General features: G+C 41.0%; 2 protein-coding genes across 12 annotated transcripts in view; one reads left to right on the top strand and one right to left on the bottom strand.

Annotated features, from left to right (window-relative positions):
* The window catches only part of LOC122556228 (F-box only protein 36-like), a 90,983-nt gene extending 83,145 nt beyond the window's left edge, over positions 1 to 7,838 (bottom strand). Inside the window, exon 1 of the mRNA XM_043702814.1 lies at positions 7,738 to 7,838. Coding sequence (XP_043558749.1) covers positions 7,738 to 7,833 — 96 coding nt within the window. The 5' untranslated portion in view covers positions 7,834 to 7,838. The remainder of the gene's footprint in view (positions 1 to 7,737) is intronic.
* Positions 7,839 to 8,065: 227 nt separating this feature from the next.
* Positions 8,066 to 21,938, top strand: part of trip12 (thyroid hormone receptor interactor 12) — a 218,931-nt gene continuing 205,058 nt past the window's right edge. For 4 of the 11 annotated variants that reach the window (XM_043702812.1, XM_043702809.1, XM_043702802.1 and 1 more), the window contains exons 1-2: positions 9,284 to 9,566; positions 11,570 to 11,646. The gene's annotated coding sequence lies outside the window, so the exon portion shown is untranslated. Of the gene's footprint in view, positions 8,153 to 8,450; positions 8,557 to 9,027; positions 9,086 to 9,283; positions 9,567 to 11,569; positions 11,647 to 21,938 lie in introns of those variants that run through there. The other 7 variants (XM_043702813.1, XM_043702811.1, XM_043702810.1 and 4 more) reach the window with 5 other exon arrangements.

Genomic DNA, 21,938 nt, shown 5'->3' with positions numbered 1-21,938 from the left:
CAGATGGAGTTTAATTCAGATAAATGCGAGGTGCTGCATTTTGGGAAAGCAAATCTCAGCAGGACTTATACACTTAATGGTAAGGTCCTAGGGAGTGTTGCTGAACAAAGAGACCTTAGAGTGCAGATTCATAGCTCCTTGAAAGTGGAGTTGCAGGTAGATAGGATAGTGATGAAGGCATTTGGTATGCTTTCCTTTATTGGTCAGAGTGTTGAGGACAGGAGTTGGGACTGTACAGGACATTGGTTAGGCCACTGTTGGAATATTGCGTGCAATTCTGGTCTCTTTCCTATTGGAAAGATGTTGTGAAAGGGTTCAGAAAGGATTTACAAGGATGTTGCCAGGATTGGAGGATTTGAGCTATAGGGAGAGAGTGAGCAAGCTGGGGCTGTTTTCCCTGGAGCGTTGGAGGCTGAGGGGTGACCTTATAGAGGTTTACAAAATTATGAGGGGCGTGGATAAGGTAAATAGATAATATTTCTTCCCTGGGGTCAGGGAGTCCAGAACTAGAGGGCATAGGTTTAGGGTGAGAGGGGAAAGTTATAAAAGAGACCTACGCGGCAACTTTTCCACACAGAGGGTGGTACGTGTATGGAATGAGCTGCCAGAAGTGGTGGAGGCTGATACAATTGCAACATTTAAGAGGCATTTGGATGGGTGTATGAATAGGAAGGGTTTGCAGGGATATGGGCCGGGTGCTGGCACATGGGACTAGATTGGGTTGGGATATCTGGTCGGCATGGACAGGTTGGACCGAAGGGTCTGTTTCCATGCTGTACATCTCTATGACTATTATTCTATGACCTTGCATATAGCGAGAGAAGGTTGGAAAATAATGGTTAGAGATTTTGCTGTCTCTTCCCTTGCTTGCATTAACAGCATGGGATACATTACATCTAGGTTTGGTGATTGATCCACTTTCATGGATGCTAATATTTCCTCCCACACAAAATTTAGACTGTGATTCCTGCTTTGATCCTCTGTTTGTGAAAACAGATGCAAAATACTCATTAAGAACTGTGCCATGTGCTGTATTGCCACACAGGATACTTTTCTAGTGTTTAACTGGTTGTAAACTTGCCTTAGCTATCCTCTTACTCTTTATCTATTTATAAAACACATTTATGTCAATTGCATTCTGAAATATTAGCTTGTTTTCTCTCCAGAAGTGTTTATCACCAAGTCTTTACGTTACATTTCAAGTTAAGCAGAGGTTTCTTTCTATTGGGCGGGGAGCTGGTCAGCTCAGTTGTATAGACGGTTAAAGTGCAATCCAGAATACAAAAACAGTAAAGGTTTGAATCCCATATTGGCTCTGGTAGTTCATCCTTAGCTTGTCCTGTGTTTAACGTGGAGTGGAGCCTCTCTGTCTATAAAACAAATTTTCTCTCCCAAAAGGATCTGCACGCACAATGGCCAATTACCAAGTTACCTTCCTATTGTAAAAGATGTAACATTTGTGTCTCACTGATGACGATCCAAGCTGTGACCCACCGTGTGGGCACCATGGTGGCTCAGTGGTTAGCACTGTTGCCTCACAGCACCAGGGATCCAGGCTTGATTTCAGCCTTAGGCGACTGTCTGTGTGGAGTTTGCACATTCTCCCAGTGTCTGCGTGGGTTTCCTCTGGGTGCTCCGGTTTCCTCCCACAGTCCAAAGATGTGCAGGTCAGGTGAATTGGCCATTCTAATCTGCCCATAGTGTTAGGTGCATTAGTCAGAGGGAAGTGTGTCTGGGTGAGTTACTCTTCAGAGGGTCGGTGTGGACTTGTTGGGCCAAAGGGCCTGTTTCCACACTGTAGGGAATCTCATCTAAGCTAAGCTGATCAGGTCAGATCAGAGAGTGAAATCCAGCTTGATAGGGCACAAGTTTTACTTGAAATTTATTTACTTTGGTGGTCAGTCAGTGGACACATTCACAAGAAGCTGCCCATGTATTTTTAACAACATAACATTGAAGTTTATTACACAAAAGAAATGAAAAAAAAACAAAGCCACATGCGACATTCTGAAAATATCCAAACATAAACCAGCAAATTGAAAGAGTCAACCATTTTTCACTCAACAGTTTCCTTTGCAGACACTCAACCTGAGTGAAGTATTAATTCTATCATCTCTTTATTTCTTTAAGTTAATTTACAAGAATTTCTCTACATTCAGATCTGATTCTCTCCATCTATCACCAAGACTTAAAGACATAGACTGACTTTTCTCACTGAATAACCTGGGGCTTTTTCCAGTTGCTTAGACTGCTTTCAGGCTGTCAAACAGCACATCTGTCTGAACAAATCTTTCCGTTTAAAATGAAACTGTTTCTGGCCTTTAGCAAGCACTTCAACAATTTGCTGACTGGGTAGTTTGTTTCGTCATTTAGCTTAAGTCACACAATTTCTAGGAAATGCTATTTTGATCCAGTGCTTTAAAGAGAAATCCTAACAGTATTAAAAAAAGGTCACTTTTACTAAACTAAAAATCAAAAACCTATTTCAGTCTATTCTAGAACCAAAGCTCTCAAGTCAGATTATAAACTTACATCAAGTCAGGAGTATCAGAGTTAAACTTTACTGAAAATTGCACCTTACTAGAATCATAGGGTCATAGAGATTAGCGACTTTTGAGAAGACGTTTAGCTCAGGTTGAGGTTCTGGATATAAGTTTGCTTGCTGAGCTGGAAGATTCGTTTTCAGACATTTTGTCACCATACGAGATAACATTGTCAGTGAACCTCCGGTGAAGCATTGGTGATATGGCCCGCTTTTTATTTATGTGTTTAGGTTTCCTTGGGTTGGTGATGTCATTTTCTGTGATGATGTCATTTTCTGTTCTTTTTCTCAGGGGCTGGTAAATGAGAAAGGACACCACTTCAGCTGGGACAACACATCCATCCTGGGACAAGCCAGAGACACACATGAGAATTCCGAGAAGCATGGCATTTCAACCGGAACTCTATCAACAAACACATTGACTTGGATCCCATTTACCAATCCCTGAGAAAAAGAACAGGAAAGGATATCACCACAGGAAATTCCATCACCAACCTAAGGAAACCTAAACACATAAATAAAAAAGTGGGCCATACCAGCAGTGCTTCACCGGAGACTCACTGATGATGTTACCTAGTATGGTGACGAAACGTCGGAAAACAAACCTTCCAGCTCAGCGAGCAAACTTATATCGAGCCATAGAAACGTACAGGATGGAAACAGACCCTTTGGTCCAACTTGTCCATGTCGATCAGATATCCTAACCTAATCTAGTCCCATTTGCCAGCATTTGGCCCATATCCCTCTAAACCTTTCTATTCACATGCTCACCCCATACCATTTAAAATGTTGTAATTGTACCAGCCTCCACCACTTCCTCTGGCATCTCATTCCATACATGCACCACCCTCTGTGTGAGAAGGTTGCCTCTTAGGTTCCTTTTAAATCTTTCCCCTCTCACCCTAACCATATGCCCTCTACTTCTGGACTACCCAACCCCAGGGAAAATACCTTTTCTATTTATCCTATCCACGTCTCATGATTTTATAGACCTCTGTAAGGTCACCCCCCCAGCCTCTGACGCTCTCGGGAAAACAGCCCCAGCCTATTTAGCCTCTCGCCATAGCTCAAATCCTCCAACCCTGGCAACGTCCTTGTAAATCTTTTTTGAACCGTTTCAAGTTTCACAACATCCTTCCAATAGGTGGGAGACCAGAATTGTATACAATATTCCAAAAGTGGCCTAACCAATGTCCTGTACAGCCGCAACATGACCGCTCAACCCCTATACTCAATGCTCTGACCAGAAAAAGAAAGCATACCAAATGTCTTCTTCACTATCCTGTCTACCTGTGTCTCCACTTTCAAAAAATATTGTTTGGAATTTTTTTTTTAAATATAGGGTTATCTGAAATTAATTAATTACATTTTTGGACTATTTGTCCATTCCTGGATTAAGAGAGTTTTTAAACCATGTGATTGCATTATTGTTTTAATTTTCAGGCAAAGTTGTAAGCAACTGTTTTTTTTAAATTGGAAATCAAAAGGTTTTGAGTAAGCAGCTGATCAAAACTTTCAAGATGAGAGAGGTGTAAATTCCCTTAAATAATGAGGAAGACCTAGCTTTGAGATAGCTAGGTAACCTCTAGCAATTCCTAGAAACTCTCTCTGGACTTGATTAGACATAAGAGTCAGAGTAAAGACAACATTCCAGAAGTTGCAAGCCTTTCCCTAAAATCCTGTTCTCAGGAGAAGGTTCTGGAAATCTGATAGAGTTTTCAAATGCCAGTGTTTTGGTCTACCTGATGACATTTTATTTTGATCAAAAAGTACACAATCTGCAGGCTGTCAGTCCATGTGACATTTTATAAATTCCTACTTTGGAAATAGGACCAGTCTGATTCAAGTTGGAATACAAACAGTTGCTAACCTCACACCTTCAGTGCATTATCTTATCTGAGATATCACTTTTTAAAAAAAACCTTAAGTTATCTTGGGACTGTGACTTGAAAGAAGTTCTGTGATTTACATATCAATCAAAACCTGCAACCCCATTCCAAGTGATTAAAAACTGAACAGCGACTTAAGTTTGTTCAATACATCACATCAGTTGTACGGTACTTTGATCTTGCCCCACTAGCTGTTAAATTATTTTTTTCTGGAGATTCTTACACACTTGATGCAAACTGCAACATGCCAACTTCTGTGAACAACCAAAATTTTATTAAGCACAGTACAGTACAAGATTTCTGGAGGAACTTTTAACACACCTCGTAGGGCTTGTGGAGTTGTGTCAAAGTTCTCCCCGAACAAAGAAACAGTCCTTCCTTTATACAAAATATTTATATCACAGTTAGCAATGCCCACAAGACAAACCTCAGCCATCCTCTCACAGTCACATGCTACTCAAGACACAATGAAGTGACCTGACCATCTCCAGAAACAATATAATTTAAATCATCCCTTAGTGGTCAAATCTGTTGCAAATAGTTTTTTTTTGTAACTATAGGGGAGTAGTCAAATTCCAACTGTAATGTTCTTATTGATTTGTGAACAGAGGACGAAAATGTAAATAATAGGATATGACAATGTAAACCGCTCTGAATGGCAAGTAAATGGCCACGTAAATGGCTCTGAATAATAGGAGATGATAATATAATTCTTACAATCTGTCAGTCAGAGGCATCCCACCCTATCCTTAGGACATCCAATTTCCTGCAGGTCAGCAGAGCAAGTTAACTCTTTAATGTCACACTAGCTATCTGACTAAGGAACAACACTCTGAAAGGTTACACTTCCAAATAAACCTGTTGGACTATAACCTGGTGTTACGTGATTTTTAACATTGTCCACCCCAGTTCAACACTTGCATCATGATAAAACCTCAACATATTTGGCAAGTCCATAAGGACCCTCACCAACCTTTACAGATGCACCATGGAAAGCATACTGTTCAGGTGCATAATGACAAAGTATGGCAACTGCTCTGCCCAGGACCGTAAAAAAACTACAGAAAATTGCGTGCACAGCCCAGACCATCACAGGAGCCAACCATCCATCCACAGATTCCATTTACCTGGTTTGTTGCTGCGGAAGGGCTGCCAACACCAAAGATGCATTGCATCCCGGTAATGACCTCCGACAAACTCTTGCATTAGGCAGAAGATAGAAGCTTGAACCCACACACCAATAGGTTCAGAAACAGCTTTTTCTCAGGTGTTATTAGACTGATGAATGGACTGTCTAATCTCAAATAATGCTGATCTCGCTAATGCTGATCTCACCTACACAATGTAATCTAAGTTTTTATTTTACAACCTTTGATCTGTACATCCCTGCTTATTGTGATCTGCCTGTTCTGCAGACTGTACTTCAGTACATGTGACATAAAAAAAACTGGATTATGACAATGTTCCAAAAATTCAAATCCAAGTTAATTGGAGTCAGACTTTATCTACCATCAATGGTGTTGCTGTTATTCAACAGGAAAAGCAGAGCTGAAGAGTTATTACATTCAATCTTTTGATGTTAGATGTTTAGTCCACGGGGTTTCTTTTCCCCCTTTGCCTTGAAACAAAACCTTTCTCAAAGTCTCATCTTTTTGTGTACTGTGAGACAAATTAAAGGAGATGTTGTTTTAATTCTGATCACAGTTTAGATGTTAAAGCAATTGGCAACTCTTGATAAAGATTAAGTATTGTTGACAGTAAACTGATGATTTTTGAGTTCAATAAACTGGTCTGGGGGTTTCTTTTGTTCTGACTAATCACAGAAAAGACTGGAGTTGGCAATTTTGATGATTGAATCAAGAAATTTAATGGTGAAGAGCGACTGGTTGAACAGTGGGTTCTCCAGCACACTCCTCCCCTCAGTGTTGGAGAGGGCGCATCTGAAATGGTTTCATAGAAAAGTAAAAGGACATTTCCTAATCTCTATTGATGTCAATGGAAGAAAACACAAACCAGCTGGCTGAAATTACCACACAAATTACTGGCATTGCCAAAAGCAGACTGACAAAGCCTATAATAGTAGCAGAAATTGCTGAAGAAACTCAGCAGGGCTGACAACATCTGTGGAGAGAGAAACTGAGATAACGTTTCTGGTCCAATGAGCGTTCTGATGAAGGGTCTGTTAACTCTGTTCCATTGCCAGTCCTGCTGAGTTTCTTCAGCAATTTCTCTTTTGGCTTCAGATGTCCAGCATCCTCAGTTCCAGATTTGATTTTTGCAAAAGGTGAAATCACCAAACAATAGCAACGGGAGAAGAGAGAGAGAGAGAGAGAGAGAGAGAGAGAGAAATCCCACTTGTTTATTTTTGATCTTTTAAAACAAATGAATAAGTCAAGCATTTTCTCTTGGAGGCATTCTGGCACTAAGAACGAATCCCTTAGCCTTGGGAGACGCTGCTTGCAAAGTGTGTTACTCTCCCAACCTCCTCCAGCTTTTTTTTTAAAAAAGCTTTTATTTAAAGTAAATTGGTAGAACCAATCTGACGCACAGTTGGGGTACAGGTAGACTCTGACCTCAGACCTTTAATGCATCGTCTGAACTGAGATGTCACCCTTACTTTTATAAAACCTTAAGTTATCTCAGGAATGTGACTTGAAAGAAGCTTTTTGATTTGCATATTAATGAATCAAAACCTACAACCCCATTCTAAGTGATCAATGATGTAACAGCAATTTAGGTTTGTTCAAGACATCGCATCAGTTGTATGACACTTCAATCGTTTACTATAAACTCGGTGTCCTATGATCCTGCCCGACTGGCTACCTGACGAAGGAGCAGTGCTCTGATAGCTTGTACTTCCAAATAAATCTGTTGGACTATAACCTGGTATTGTGTGTTTTTAACTTAAAATAAATTGGAAAGGAGGAGGTGTCTTATCAGACGGTAGGGTTCTCATTAGAGAGAGAGATGATTTAACCTGAAGGTGCCCCACCTCAGAGTCGAAAACGCTTTTCGAAAATAGCATGTACAGTCCTCACTTTCGCCTATTCGTTGCCCACTCCTCAGGCCAGGGGAGTGAGTGAGACGGAGAGTCTCTCATGATCAACAAGAGAGAAAAAAACACAGAAATTGCTCGGAAGTCTCGGGGTGTGGGGACAGGAGTGAGAGTTAACTACGAGAGTGACCCTTCCTGGTGCTGACGGGTGAGGCTGGGTGCAGGGGGGGCTCTGTACCTGCTGCTTTATTTTCTCCTGAAAATCGCGCCGGCTCAACGCCCCGAGCACCTCCCCGCCGTTCAGTACTGACCTCGGAGTCTGTCACCAGTAGCTGATGGTAGTCCTTGCTCGGTGCTGGAGCCTGAGCACGGATTTCGAAGAGCGTGCCTTTTAACAGGGACGCCATTTTGGACGCTTCTCATTACCAGAGCAACGGCGTCGAATGTAAACAACAGCAGCCGCGACTAGTTTTACTTTACACCGTGTCTGCACAGCACCAATTCGACACACACACCACTTTAATTATTTTGGCGGGGCGGGGGGGGGAAACAAGAAATTTTTTTTAAAAATCACCGCTGCCCGGCGAGGCCAATTAAAAAAAATTATTGTCAAGGGCTCCGGGCCTGACTGACGGCGCCCGGGACTCGAGAGGTTGTGACCCCGCGGAGTGATCCCCTGACGGTGAAGAGGAGGAGGAGGAAGGAGAGAGAGAGAGTTGATTAATTGTAAATACAGCTGATTATCTGTGTCTTTTTCTTCTTTTTTAAAAAAAGAAAAGGGGAAGAATTGCACGTCGGTAGATTTGAAAGGATGTAGAGGGAAGAGAGAGAGAGAGAGAGAAAAGGCTGAGGTATGGATGATAGGAAATGAGTAAGGGGTGAAAGAAAGCCGTCTTCATTTAATTTTTAATCTCTCTCTCTCTCTCTCTGTGGAAGGCCAGGAAGGGAGTGAGAGGGTTTTACCCTCCCCCCATCCCCAAACCCTCCCCCATTGACAGTGAATGGATGGAGCTGAGAAATAGTGCAGTGGAAGGATACACGGGCAGAGGGAGAAGCTGTGGAGGCTGAGAGTTAGAGAGGGCAGAGGGAGAGCTGGTGGCAGGACAGGCAGTAGAATTGGAACAAACTAGGTAATAACATTTACTTCCAACAACAGCAACAGAGATATATAAAAGAGTGGTGGAAGCCACTTGTTTATTCTTGATCTTTTTGTTAAACAAAACAAGGATTTTCTTCTTGGGAGACATTAATTCCTGGCACCAGAATGAATTCCTTAGCCTTGTAAGAAGCAGGGTGTGTTGGATTAACTCTTCCCTTTTTTTTCTGTTTGTGTGCTTAAAAAGAGCTACTCTTGTATCTGAAAGAATTGGAAAAGAGTATGTGTGTTTATCTTATTTGAGTCAGTTTGTGGTTATTTCCTCTCGTTTCGCCCTTTTTTTATTTGCTCTGCTAACATCTGAGTGATCAGCTGAAGCTTTTTGGCTTTCTTTTCTCCCCCCCCCCGTCTATTCCCTCAATCCCCGAGTGCTTTTCCTGTTTGTGATGTGAGGGGAAGAGAAGAGAGTGAGAAAGAAAGAGGGAGGCCCTTTCAACCCGAACACTGGGCTCAGCCTGGCATTCGCCTTGCTAAGTAAGGGGCCAGGGGGCAAAAACAAAATGGTTTGGATCTACAATATATTTTACTCCAGTTGTTTTGTCTGTGTGTTTGTGTTGGGGGGGGGTGCTTTCTCTGGTGTGTAAACGAGATTAGTTTCTTTTTCCTTTGTTTTTGAGGAGGGGAGGGCTATGATAGAGGGAGGTTTTTTTTTAATATTTCCCCTCCTCCCTCCCCCATCCCCACTCTCTTTCCCAGCAGCACTTGGTGTTTGACGTTTCCACATCCGGCGACAGCTGTAACTCCGACAGCGGGGATTGACGCTGGACACACAGGCCTGGACGCTCATTTCCACCACCACCCCCCCTCCCCAGACCTCCCCCTCCCCAGACACCACCTCCCCTAGCTTTAAAGAGAGACTGCTGGCTTGATGTGATCAAGGAAAGAGACAGCTAAGCTCGAACCGTTTTTGTTGTTGTTCCTGTAAATGTAGTTGCTTACACCCTCTTCCTTTGGTGGCTGTTTGGGTTTTAAACCCACTACGAGGTAGGCCGCTTATAGCCATAATGAAAGCTCTAAAATAAAGACCTGTTGTCTGGGCCTGATCAGTAATATTTTCCATGATCCAGACGGATGTACAATATTACCCCATTTTTTTTGTGTGTTGTTGCGAGTATTAATTTGTGTGTGTTTAGTTCGAGAAGCAACCATACTTCAATTTGAAAAGCAAACTGTGCACTTTTACCGCAAGGGTTGGACCGGGAGTGTTGCTTTGGGATAGATTTATTTCTTTCGTTCAAAAATAACCAGCTGATTCTGTAGCACCGACACCGACCATGGCGGTGCAGTCCTGCCGCAGCACGGTTGTGTAGGCCGCAAAAGTAAACAGGACTAGCCAACGCACCACGTATCTCCGTAAACCCATTGTCTCTCTTAATTTCGACAAAGGGACACCGTCTATTAAGCTGATGCATCTAAACTTTTCTGTATGCACACACAACCGAAAGTTCGGTACCATTTTTAGGCTTCCTAGGAAGTCTGAAACTCCCCAATCTCCCTCAGTTTGTGTAAAGCAAGTTTGAGTTTAATTTGGCTTCATGAGGAATCTTAATCTGCGTGTTCTGCCAAGAATAATCGTCACCAAACAACTATTGGTTATGGCTGCTCTCTCAATCTGATGTGCATAAAGTGCAAAATGCAACTTCTTTCGCATAATTTCTGAATTTATTAAGAGGAAGGGGACAGTTTTATGGGCATGGGTATATTCATTTTCTCCGTGGACCTTTTTTAAAAGAAAAAAAAGTGGGCAAGAACCATTTTGGGGTTGACAGCATCAAAATTGAGTGTAAAGGCTATGTTTTTTTCAGTGGGTAACAATATTGCAGATGGTAAGGCTAATTCACCCCCACTTTGCTGAAAGGCGGTATTTGTATTTTTAGCACTTCTCAGGTGCCTTAATTTGTCTTAAAATTTAAATGAGTGTTAGAGTATTTCCATCAAATGTATGATGGCCAAGTTCAATTTGGTTTTGCTTGCAGTTCTCATGAGTGTTCTTGTCAGGGAAGAGAATGGGGGTGATGAGGGCTGCTGTTGGTTTCAACAAAACTAAAGGAAAGCAAATCAAGGGTCCATTTTGGAAACGTTTCTACTTGATTATAACAGCACCATGAATTGATTGTTGTTCCTTGTTGAAAGTTGCTAAGCTTTTGAAGGAGTGAGGCAAAATAGTGTTTTATTGAACTTTTTTCATCTGAAATTGCGCAATTTGCTTGTGAAATGCATTGAATTTGGTCCCATGTTAAAAGATCCTAGAATAGTCTCTTGGACATATGTGAGCAAGAATCCCACAAGTTTCAAGGCTTGGTTTCTGTTTAAAAACAAAAAAAAATTGCAGATGCTGTAAATCAGAAACAATACCAGAAATTGCTGGAAAAGCTCAGCAGATTTGGCAGTATCTGGAGAGAAATCACAGTTAACATTGTGGGTTGAGTGACTCTTAGAATGTTCCAGTTGTTTTTGTTTGTTTGCTTTAGCATCATTGCAAATTATGCATCAAACCTGTAGATGGGTTTCGCAACCTCTGGGATCAGTGATAGATCATTATTCAGATTGGACCACTGATCTTTAGGGGTGCAAAAGAAATTTTGCATGAAGTTGAAATAAAATTTCATTATTCATTAAGCCCAAGTTAGAGTATTACCTCAAGTGAACTCCAAATCCTTTCCTTGTTCATGGTGATATAAAGTCAAACTGAGAGACTTAATTTTGTTTTAACCTGGAATAAAGTTGTCAAAAAATGCTTTTTCTTAGATCTAGCAATTGTTTGGTAATACTTCAAACACACGCTGTGTGCGTCTATGACTCTGACATTTTGGCTCTGCTACTGGTAGAGAAGGATGTTGTCCGTTGTTATGAATGTCATTGTCAATGTTTTCAGAAATGTTGGAGTATGTATATTATTTAATGTTTAATTCTGAATTTTTGATATCATCTGTTTATCTCTGAAACTAGCTAGTTCAACTCCAGCATTTTTTTCCCTCTGCTTACAGGTCAGTTTTCACGTGATGTTCCTGCTTGGGGTGCAATGAGGGTTATATAAGCTGGCACTGATGTCCTTGCTGGATTTGTAAGTAAAGAGATTGAAGAATTGTATTGACAGCTTTGGAGCAGATATACTAAAATCAGCAAAATTGTTGGAGAAACTTAATAAATTTGTATTTTAAGAATGAATCTGTGGAGTGACCTCCCCAGTATGAGTTGCCAATAGGTCCAATGTTTGCTTAATGGGTGAAACTGGGAGAGAACTATTTTGGTAGAACATCAATCCAAAATTAATTACTTTAATTTTGACTCTGTTCTGCTACTCTAATATCTGGCTTTGGTTGAACTGCAAAATTCACCTCCTTTCCCATTCGTATTGAACTGGTAGTGTGATGTATTTAGGAATGTTGTATTGGAGAAAACCATGTGGATTCTGGTTTTAGAAACACTTATCTAGTTTTGACCAAAATCAGTAATGGCTTTCATTAAAGCAAACAATAATCAAGAGAAAAACCTACAGCCACCAGAAGGGTTAAGCAGCTCTAAATGGTTCATTGAAGGCAGTTTTAGGTTCCTTTGGTCCATAGTTTAAGAAATATGCGCAGTCCTAAATAATGTTTACTGCAAACAGCATGGTGGCTCAGTGGTTAGCACTGCTGCCTCACAGCCCCAGGGACCTGGGTTTGATTCCAGCCTCGGGCGACTGTTTGTGTGGAGTTTGCATATTCTCCCCGTGTCTGCATGGGTTTCCCCTGTGTGCTCCAGTTCCTCCCATGATCCAAAGATGTGCAGGTTAGGTGAATTGGCCATGCTAAATTGCCCATAGTGTTCAAGGATGTGTAGGATAGGTGCATCGGTCAGGAGTAAATGTAAAGTAATAGGGTAGGGGAATGGGTCTGGGTTACTGTTTGGAGGGTTTGTGTGGACTTGTTGGGCCAAATGATCTGTTTCCAAATTGTAGGGATTCTCTGATTCAAACTTCAAGTCTAAACATCTGCTTTTGCTCTTGTGTAAAAATAATAATAAACTTCTCTCTCTACTTTGGGGTGTTTGTCACCGTCAAGTGTTTTCAGTGGAGATCGAATTGGAGGGCTGTATTCATAGTTGAGAAACTGGATTTTTGACTAAAGGACTGATAAGGCAATAGACCAGAGTAGAGATTGATGTCATTCAATATGTTCCTTTTATTTGGAATCTATTCTGAAGTGCAAATTGTTTTATGAAAATTCAGATGCATACAATCCAGATAATAACTGAGTACCTTCTCAATTGACCCATCTTTAGTTCTCTTTTCTGTAGATGTGACAAAATGCATCATTGTCAATTATCACTGTTTTGAAAAAGTCATACTTGTTCAATATGAAATGTAGTTCATGTACAACAAGATCCACATAGTATGGGATAGCGTTTGTTGTTTTGATCTGTGGGTTTTGTGCAATGCTCAAGAAAGTGTCTTTAGGTTTTATATCCGTTTGAAGGTGCTGAGGGGATCTGTGTTGAACATCAAAAGATGATGTGGCATTGCATTAGTACAATGTAGCATATAAATATCGACCTAAATATACCTGCTTAATTTTTGAAGTGTGACTTGATCTCAACTTAGTCTCCCTCCTGCCTTTGATCATGTGAGGTGTAATTGTGACTGAATAAGAAAGCAAATAAATCCTGGACCAATAAGTTGCAACTGTGTGAAGCTAGAGTTCAGAAATAAAGTAATTAGCTTATTGCTGAAACATCTTTCCAAGTTCATTAAAAGTTTGTCTAATGGCAAGCCTTTTAATGAGTTTTGCTCCTGTCCACTTTTTTTTGATCATTTGGGGATAGATAGTGAATACATATTGGGCAAAAGGAACATTTAGGTTTAATTGATTTTTAACATTTCTTCTAAGATTCCATTCATCCATAGTTTTCAGAAGTACATATCTGGCAAGCATGAGGAATAGGGTGTGTCAGTTACCTGATTCTATGGTTACATGAGAAGTACTAATCATGGCTGGGAGAATTTGATTCATTGGTGCCACAAGATGGATGTGCAGTTTTAACATGAGCATAACAAACCAATGGTTCCCATTTGAATCTGGGCATTCTCACTGAGAGCACATAGCAGCTTCAAGGTCAGTTTTTAACTAATTTTAATGCATCTGATCCATCATTCTGATTGCTAATACAGTCCCTTTTATCCCAAGCAGTTGCATGAGTATTCCAGATACTTGGGATCCAGGCAACTGGGACTATACTTGTGCTGTGGGAGACGGGGTGTACAGTGTTCAGTATAATTGATATTATAGAACATAGAACATTACAGCGCAGTACAGGCCCTTTGGCCCTTGATGTTGCACCGCCCTGTCATACTAATCTGAAGCCCATCCCACCTACACTACTCCATGTACGTCCATATGCCTGTCCAATTACGACTGAAATGCACTTAAACTTGGCGAATCTACTACCGTTGCAGGCAAGCATTCCATACCCTTATTACTCTGAGTAAAGAAACTACCTCTGACATCTGCCTTATACCTATCTCCCCTCACTTTAAAGTTGTGTCCCCTCGTGTTTGCCGTTCCCCTATTTGGAAAAAAGCTCTCCCTGTCCACCCTATCTAACCCTCTGATTATCTTGTGTGTCTCTATTAAGTCACCTCTCAACCTTCTTCTCTCTAATGAGAACAGCCTCGAGGCCCTCAGCCTTTTCTCGTAAGACTTTCCTTCCATACCAGGCAACATCCTAGTAAATCTCCCCTGCACCCTTTCCAAAGCTTCCACATCCTCCTTATAATGCGGTGACCAGAACTGTGCACAATACTCCAAGTGTGGCTGTACCAGAGCTTTGTACAGCTGCAGCATAATCTCCTGGTTCCTGAACTCAATGCCTCTATTAATAAAGGCCAAAACACTCTATGCTGCCTTAACAACCCTGTCAATGATTTTTGAATTTTGATGCCTTAGATGGAAAACCGTTAAATGGTTACTCTTTAATAACAATTGATCCAATCTAGAACATGACCATTCAGCCCATTGTATGTGCATTGGCTGTCTCAGCAATTTACTTAGTACTGACCTCCTGTCTTTTCCCTGTAACCTACTGCATTGTTCTTTTTCAAATAACAATGTAATTTTTTTTCTTGCATACTGTGATTGAGCCTGTTTCCATCACACTCTTTCAGAATGATTTCTGGACCTTCATCTCTGACTGCATGAGATTTGCTTTTGCCAGTTACTTTAAATCTGTGCTCCCTCATTCTTGATCCTGTCCAAAATGGGCAGTTTCTCCCTGTCCACTCTGGTCTCTCAAGGTTCTGAATATTGCTATCCAATCTACTCTAGGTTGTCTCTGTTCTCAGGTAAATAGTTTTAATGTACCAATCTGTCTTCAAAACTGAAGTTTTTCATTCCTAGAATCATTCTTTTGAGTCTTTTCTTATTTTGAATTATTTTCAATTTCTTTGCGTCTCTTGCCAAATTAGTCCTATAGAAGCTCAACATAATCTCTTAACCCTTGTGGTCTATGCCTCTGTTAATTAAAGCCAAGGATACTGAATGCTTTACTAGCTATTCTCTCAAACTCTCATGCCCCTTCCAATGAGTTCTGTGTTTTTACACTCAAGTCTTTCTATTTCTCCACGCCCTTTACAGTTGTAACCCTCAATTTATATTATCCTGATGTTTCTCCTTACCAAAATTAATTACATCAGTTGCCCTGCATTGAATTTCAACTGGTACCTGGTTTGACTGGTCATATCCTTTTGAAGTTCAACACTACACTCTTCATAGTTCACAATATGCCCAAATTTTGTACTTTGGGTCATTTCTTTTTTCTCAGGAAAATAGTCCTAACAGCTGCTTTGTGCCAGCTCAGCATTACCATTAAATATGAGATTTCAAATATTTATCGACCTCCTCTTTTTAATACTTTATCTAATTGCCACTCTCTAGAGAAAAAGAATTAACTACCTTTTGCAGAAATAAATTCCTTTGCATCTCCATTAAATGAATGTCCCCATCATTCTGTATCTGTCCCCTCGTCTGAGATTTTCCCCACTCGTGGAAACATCATTTCCGCCCAGCATGTCCTCTTGGAATCTTCTGTTTCAATATGATCACCCTTCATTCTTCTAAACTATAATAAAGTCCTTCTGTATAGCTGATCTAGATACATCAGCCCCTTCATCTCAGGAATCAGGCCGGTGAATCTGTTTCAAACAGCCTCCAGGGGCAGTATGTCAGTTTTTTTTTTAAGTACAGGGACAAAAATTGAACGTGGTAATTCAGTTGTGAGCTCACAAACGTGCTAACAGTTTTAATAAGGCGGCCATGTTTGTAAACACCCACCCACTCAGCAATAAAAGCCAAAATTCAATTTGCCACCTTAATTAGTTGCTGCACCTGGAAGCTGACGTTTTTGCTTGTGGACAAGAATACACATATCTCTGTGCTACACGTTTTTGCAGAGTCTCTGTCCATAATAGTCTACCTTTTGATTCTTCCTACCAAAGTGCATGACCCCTCAGTTTTCTACATTAAACTCCATATGCCAAGTTATTGCCCACTCACTCGGCCTAGCTGTAACCCCTTTGTAGATTCCTTATGTCCTCATTACAAGACATCCTCCCATCTATTGTATCAACAGCAATTTTGAATATATTACACTGTGATTCCCTCCAAGTTGTTATTAATGAATAATTGAGGACCGAGAACTGATCCTTGCATCATGCCAACCTGAAGAAGACCCATTAATCTTGATTCTGTTATCCAGTCCTCAATCTGTGCTAACATAATCTCCTCTCCACAATATATTGCTAATATATAACCCTGTGAACATATGCAAATTGAAGTGTAGCTACTTGTACCATTTGTGTGTTGGTTTTTGTTGGCTTGAGTTCCATTGCATCATGCACCTTCTTTCTGAGAAATCTTGAAATTTAAAGTATCTACTTTGTCATTAGCCAATATTGAACGTTTATCGCCAATTTGAAGTTCCACACCCTTTTAGTTATGCAATACATAAGGCTGTTTTGCAACCTCAAAAAATGACTAGATGGGAATAATTGAAAGTTTCATGAATTTTGTGGTTGATACTGCCTCTGAAGTAGCAGGTTAGGATTTCAAGTTTTGAATAATCAAGGTAAATGAGAGTCAATAGTATGTGTGTGAGGAGGAAAAAAATCACTTACATTTCTACTGTTCACCTTATGTCAAGGAAGTAGGTTACTTATTCCTGGAAGTAAACACTGATCACTGAAGTAGATTCAGACGTACTTGACCACTTCATTTATATTGAACAGTGGTTGGTGAACTTGCTGTTTGAAATTTCATCTGTGTAGCTCCTTATTTAAAGACCATACCATGCTTCCTAATTTTTCATTATTCCTACATTTTAAAAAGTTGCTGTCTTTAAAATAAAGTGTTCAGAATTTCAAATTTTGACTCAACAAATAAGAACTTTATTTTAGAAACTAGCCTGTTGCCCAGTGTCGGTATTTATAGTGGCAGATTCTATCATTCGTATTTGTAATTAGTTATTTTTTAACTAAAAAGTGTTCAAGTAATTTGCAGTATATATTAATCTAATTAAATCACTAATTGTATTCGAAGATAGTATTCTGCCATATACATATACAAGAAGAAAAGTTGCATGTTAGTGATAAAGGAGAGGCAAGAATGAGTGATTTTAATATAAAGTGGATGAGCTATTCATCATGCTTTCAAGTGAGTTTCTAAGGACAGCATGTTGTGGACCCAGTTAGCGCAGGTTATGCTAGACTTGGTAGATACTAGTCAGATTGATAGTTGCCCGTCAGATAACTGAATTGATGAAATAGTGGAACATTAAACAATAGAAGAAAAATTGAATTCGAAGCAGAAACTAGCTCGGAAAGTAAAACGGTAAGAGATTTTACAGGCTGTTAGAAAGGAAAAAGGTAAGTAAAGGAAATGTTGGTCCTCAAGTGAGAATGTGGAGTTAAGGAAATGGCAGATGAAATGAACAATATTTTCTTCTTTTGTGAAGACAGAAGCATACAAATAATTTCCAGAGGGAGCAAGGGTTTACTGGGATGGAGGAATTGAAGCATAGAAAACAGCAGGAGTAGGTCATTTCAAATCTGTTCTATCTTTCACTGTGATTTTGGCCCACTTGCTTAATCTGTCTATATCTCTGCACCCTCACTACTTGTCTTCCCATTTATTTTTGTCAACTGCGAACTTGACTATAGTACATTCATTTACTCCATCCAAGTCCTTTATAATATATTAATGATTGCAGACCCAGCACTGATTTCTATGGCACAGCACTAGTTAGAGATTTCAGGAAGGCAATCTCTTTTATATATCTTTTAGATTAGATTAGATTACTTACAGTGCGAAAACAGGCCCTTCGGCCCAACAAGTCCACACCGACCCGCCGAAGCACAATCCAAAACCATTCCCCTATATTTACCCCTTCACCTAACACTATGGACAATTTAGCATGGCCAATTCACCTAACCTGCTCATTTTTAGATTGTGGGAGGAAACCAGAGCATCTGGAGGAAACCCACGCAGACACGGTGAGAATGTGCAAACTCCACAGAGTCGCCTGAGGCGGGAATTGAACCCGGGTCTCTCGTGCTGTGAGGTAGCAGTGCTAACCACTGTGCCACCGTGCTGCCCACTCCCACCATGCTGTCCAATTCTTCATCTTTGCCATTACCTCTAGCATTAAGTATTCAGTCACCTATTGCGTGGTACCTTCTGAATATTCCACATACGTTTTATCCACTGCTTCCCCATATCAATTCTGTTCACCCCCCTTTAAGAATTCTAGTAAATTTTGACAGGCATGATTTCCCTTTCATCTGTTCCGATGTGGATAGAGGATTAGTTGACAGGTAGAGAATGGGGATAAAGGGGACTTTTGAGGATGGCAGCTGGTGACTATTAGAGTTCTATAGGTATCAGTCTTGGGACCACAACTATTCATGTTATACATTAATAATCCAGGCGAAAGAACTGAAGACACTGTTGCTAAGTTTTCAGGTGCCTTAAGGATTGACGGAGGGACAGGTAGTATTGATGAAGCGTGGAGACTGCCAGAGGACCTGGACAAGCTGGGAAAGTGCGCAAAGTGGCAAATGGAATACAGTGTGGGCAAAGTGACATCATGCTTTTTGATAGGAAGAATAGAGGTTTGGTCTATTTTGAGTGGGGAAACGCTTTAAAAATCTGAAGCACAAAGACTTTGGACTCCTCCTTCAGGATTCTGTTAAGGCTAACTTGCAGGTTCAGTTGGAAGTCGGAAGGCAAATGCAAAGTTAGCATTAATTTTGAGGGCTAGAATACAAGAGTGGAATATACTGCTGAGGCTGTATAAGGCTGTGGTCAGACCACATTTGAAACCGTGGTTTGGGCCCTGTATCTGCTCAACTTGGAGGGGGTCTAGAAGATGTTTACAAAGGAGGGATGATGGGCCTTTCTTGAGAAACTGAGGACTCTTGGTCTCTACTTGAAGGATGAGAGGGTGATCTCATTGAAACTTACAGAATACTGAGAGGCCTGGATAGAGTGGTCATGGAGAAGAAATCTCCTACTAGGAGAGACGAGCGTGACAGAGCATCAGTGTGAAAGGATGACCTTTTTTCGAACTGACGTTAGGAATTTCTTCAGCCAGACGGTGGTTAATCCGTGGGATTTATTGCTGCAGCAGGCTGTGGAAGCCAAGTCAATGAGGTATATTTAAGACAGACAGGTTATTGATTGGAAAAGTGGTCACTAGTTATGGGGAGAAGGCAGGAGAATGAAGTTGAGAAACATGAGCCATGATCGAATGGCTAGAAGATGATGCTCATTAACCTGTATTTGTGCAAATAATTTATCTATTTTGTCATGAATACTACAGGCATTCACGTAAACCCATTAATTTTCTTTAATTACCATTTCAGTTCCCCTTTTTGACCCTAATTATTGCTATCTTTCTGTGGTCATGTATACTCTGTCCTTTCCTGTCTCATTCTGGGCATTGTTATCCAAATAGCTGTCCTGTAGTGCTGCCATACCCTTTTTGCTTTGTAAACGTACTTTGCCCCACTCCCAAACCCATCTCTCCACCCTTATAAATTAGCCTCTGCAATCCTATTTATTAGACTTGTCAGGACACTTGTCCCAGCTTGAAATCTGGTCTGTTTCCATGCTGTACATGTCAATGACACTATGAGCTGCCTTCTACCCCAGTATTGGTGCCAGTGCCCCATGAACTGAAACTATTCCTTCTGCCCAAGCTTTCAAGTCAAACATTTGATTCCCTGACTTATTTTCCATTTGCCTGTGGCTTAGGTAGTCACTCTGAGATGATTACCTTGGAAGTTCTGCATTTTAACTCATTCCTAATTGACACAACTAGAAAAGGCTAAGACTGGGCAATGTTGCTTATACTAGTGTGGTCAATGTTTGCTTGATACCTCCATTCATCCATGTTCACTAGGGAATGTACTTAACCCTGGCACTGGGCAGGCAACACAGCCTTTACGGCTCCTCCTCACGTTGAGAATATTATCTGTTTCCTTTATTACACTGTCCCTACCACAAATGCTTCCTTATTTCTTTCCTACCACTTCAATGGCTCTCTATATCAAAGTGCCAGGGTCAGTTTGTGTATCATTTAGTACATTTGGTGTCCAACAGCTCCTACATGTTGCAGCATCAAATGACCTGTCCTCACTATTGTACTTGATTTAATTTGTAACTTAATTACTTGAGATTCCCTGCTTTTTACACTTCACTATAATGAAGTATAGCAGTTTAGCAGTTTCTTTTGAGAAGAGAGCAGCAAAGCATTGGGGGCAAACTTAAATTAGCTGTTTCTTTAAAGACTGGGAATATTCACCAATCCCATTCTCCAATTAGCTGCTTTCACTGCACTTGTGTGTCATGCAATGGTCTGTGATGCCATTGTGCCAGGCAGAGAATAGAGGGATACAGATCGTGTGCAGGCAGATAAGATTTGTTTAGAACAGCATCATGGTTGGCACAGTTGCGATGGGCCGAAGGTCCTGTTGCTGTGCTATACTGTTCTATGTTCCACTAAGCTTATTGTCCAGACAGTGAGTGACTTTTTTGAAAGCCTATTCAGCTAGAGTCTGTCATAAAGGATGTGATTACAGGATACTTGGGTACCAGTGGGATTCTGTAAAGTCAGCATGGATTTATGCAAGTGCAGTGATGTTTGAAAACCTGCTGGAGTTTATTTAAAGGAGTAACTTGCAGATAAGATCTGGGAATTCCTGTGCGTGGTGTATTTGGATTTTCAAAAAGTCTTTGATAAAGTCCCACATAAAAGGTTATTGTGCAAATTCAAAGCACATAGAATGCTTAAAAACAAAATTAAGGTGTCAATAAAGTAAAGTTACCCAACAGGTCTACTGCATGCCAAGCAACATAAGCAGCAAGCGAGAGCTAAGCGATTCCATAACCAACAGTTCAGATCCAAACTATGAAGTTGTGTGACATCCAATTGTGAATGGTGGTGGACAACTCATTGGAGGAGGCAGCTCCACAAATATCCCCATCCTCAATGATGGAAGAACCTAACCTATCAGTGCAGGGAGAATGCTAAAGCATTCGCAGCAATCTTGAGCTAGGTGTACTGAGTGGACGATCCATCTCAGCCCCCTCCAGTGATCTCCAGCATCACAGTTACTGGTCCTGAGCCTATTTGATTCATTCCTTGTGAATCAAGAAAAGGTTGGTGGCACTGGATACTGGACAACATTCCAACGCCCTGACAACATTCCAACAATAGTACTGAAGGCTTGTGCTTCAGAACTTTCTGATCCCTGAGCCAAGCTGTTACAGCATGGACATTTACCTGGCAATGTACAAAATTGCCTAGGTATGTCCTGTACATATACACACACCGGGAGAAGTACAACCCAGCCAATTACTACCTCATCAGTCAACTTTAGGTAATCAGTAAAGTGATGGAAGGTGTCATCAACAGTGCCATCAATCATCATCGGCTCAGCAATAATATGGTCAGTGATGCCCAGTTTGGATTCTGCCAGGTCCACTCAGCTCCTGACCTTGTTACAACCTTGTTTTAAACACTGACAAAAGAGCTGAATTCCAGAAGTCAGGTGAGAATGACAGCCCTGGACATCAAGGCCACTTTTAGCCGTAGTCCAAAGATGTGCAGGTTAGGTGGATTGGCCATGGGAAATGTAAGGTTAGGGGTGTGGATGGGGATGCTTTTCAGAGGATCAGTGTGGACTCATAGAACATAGAACAATACAGCACAGAACGGTGCTGGGCGGCACGGTGGCACAGTGGTTAGCACTGCTGCCTCGCAGCGCCAGAGACCCGGGTTCAATTCCCGACTCAGGCGACTGACTGTGTGGAGTTTGCACGT

Source organism: Chiloscyllium plagiosum, chromosome 13 (genome assembly GCF_004010195.1).
Source record: "Chiloscyllium plagiosum isolate BGI_BamShark_2017 chromosome 13, ASM401019v2, whole genome shotgun sequence".
NCBI classification, from domain to species: domain Eukaryota; kingdom Metazoa; phylum Chordata; class Chondrichthyes; order Orectolobiformes; family Hemiscylliidae; genus Chiloscyllium; species Chiloscyllium plagiosum.
This window is presented reverse-complemented; position numbering and strand designations above follow the sequence as displayed.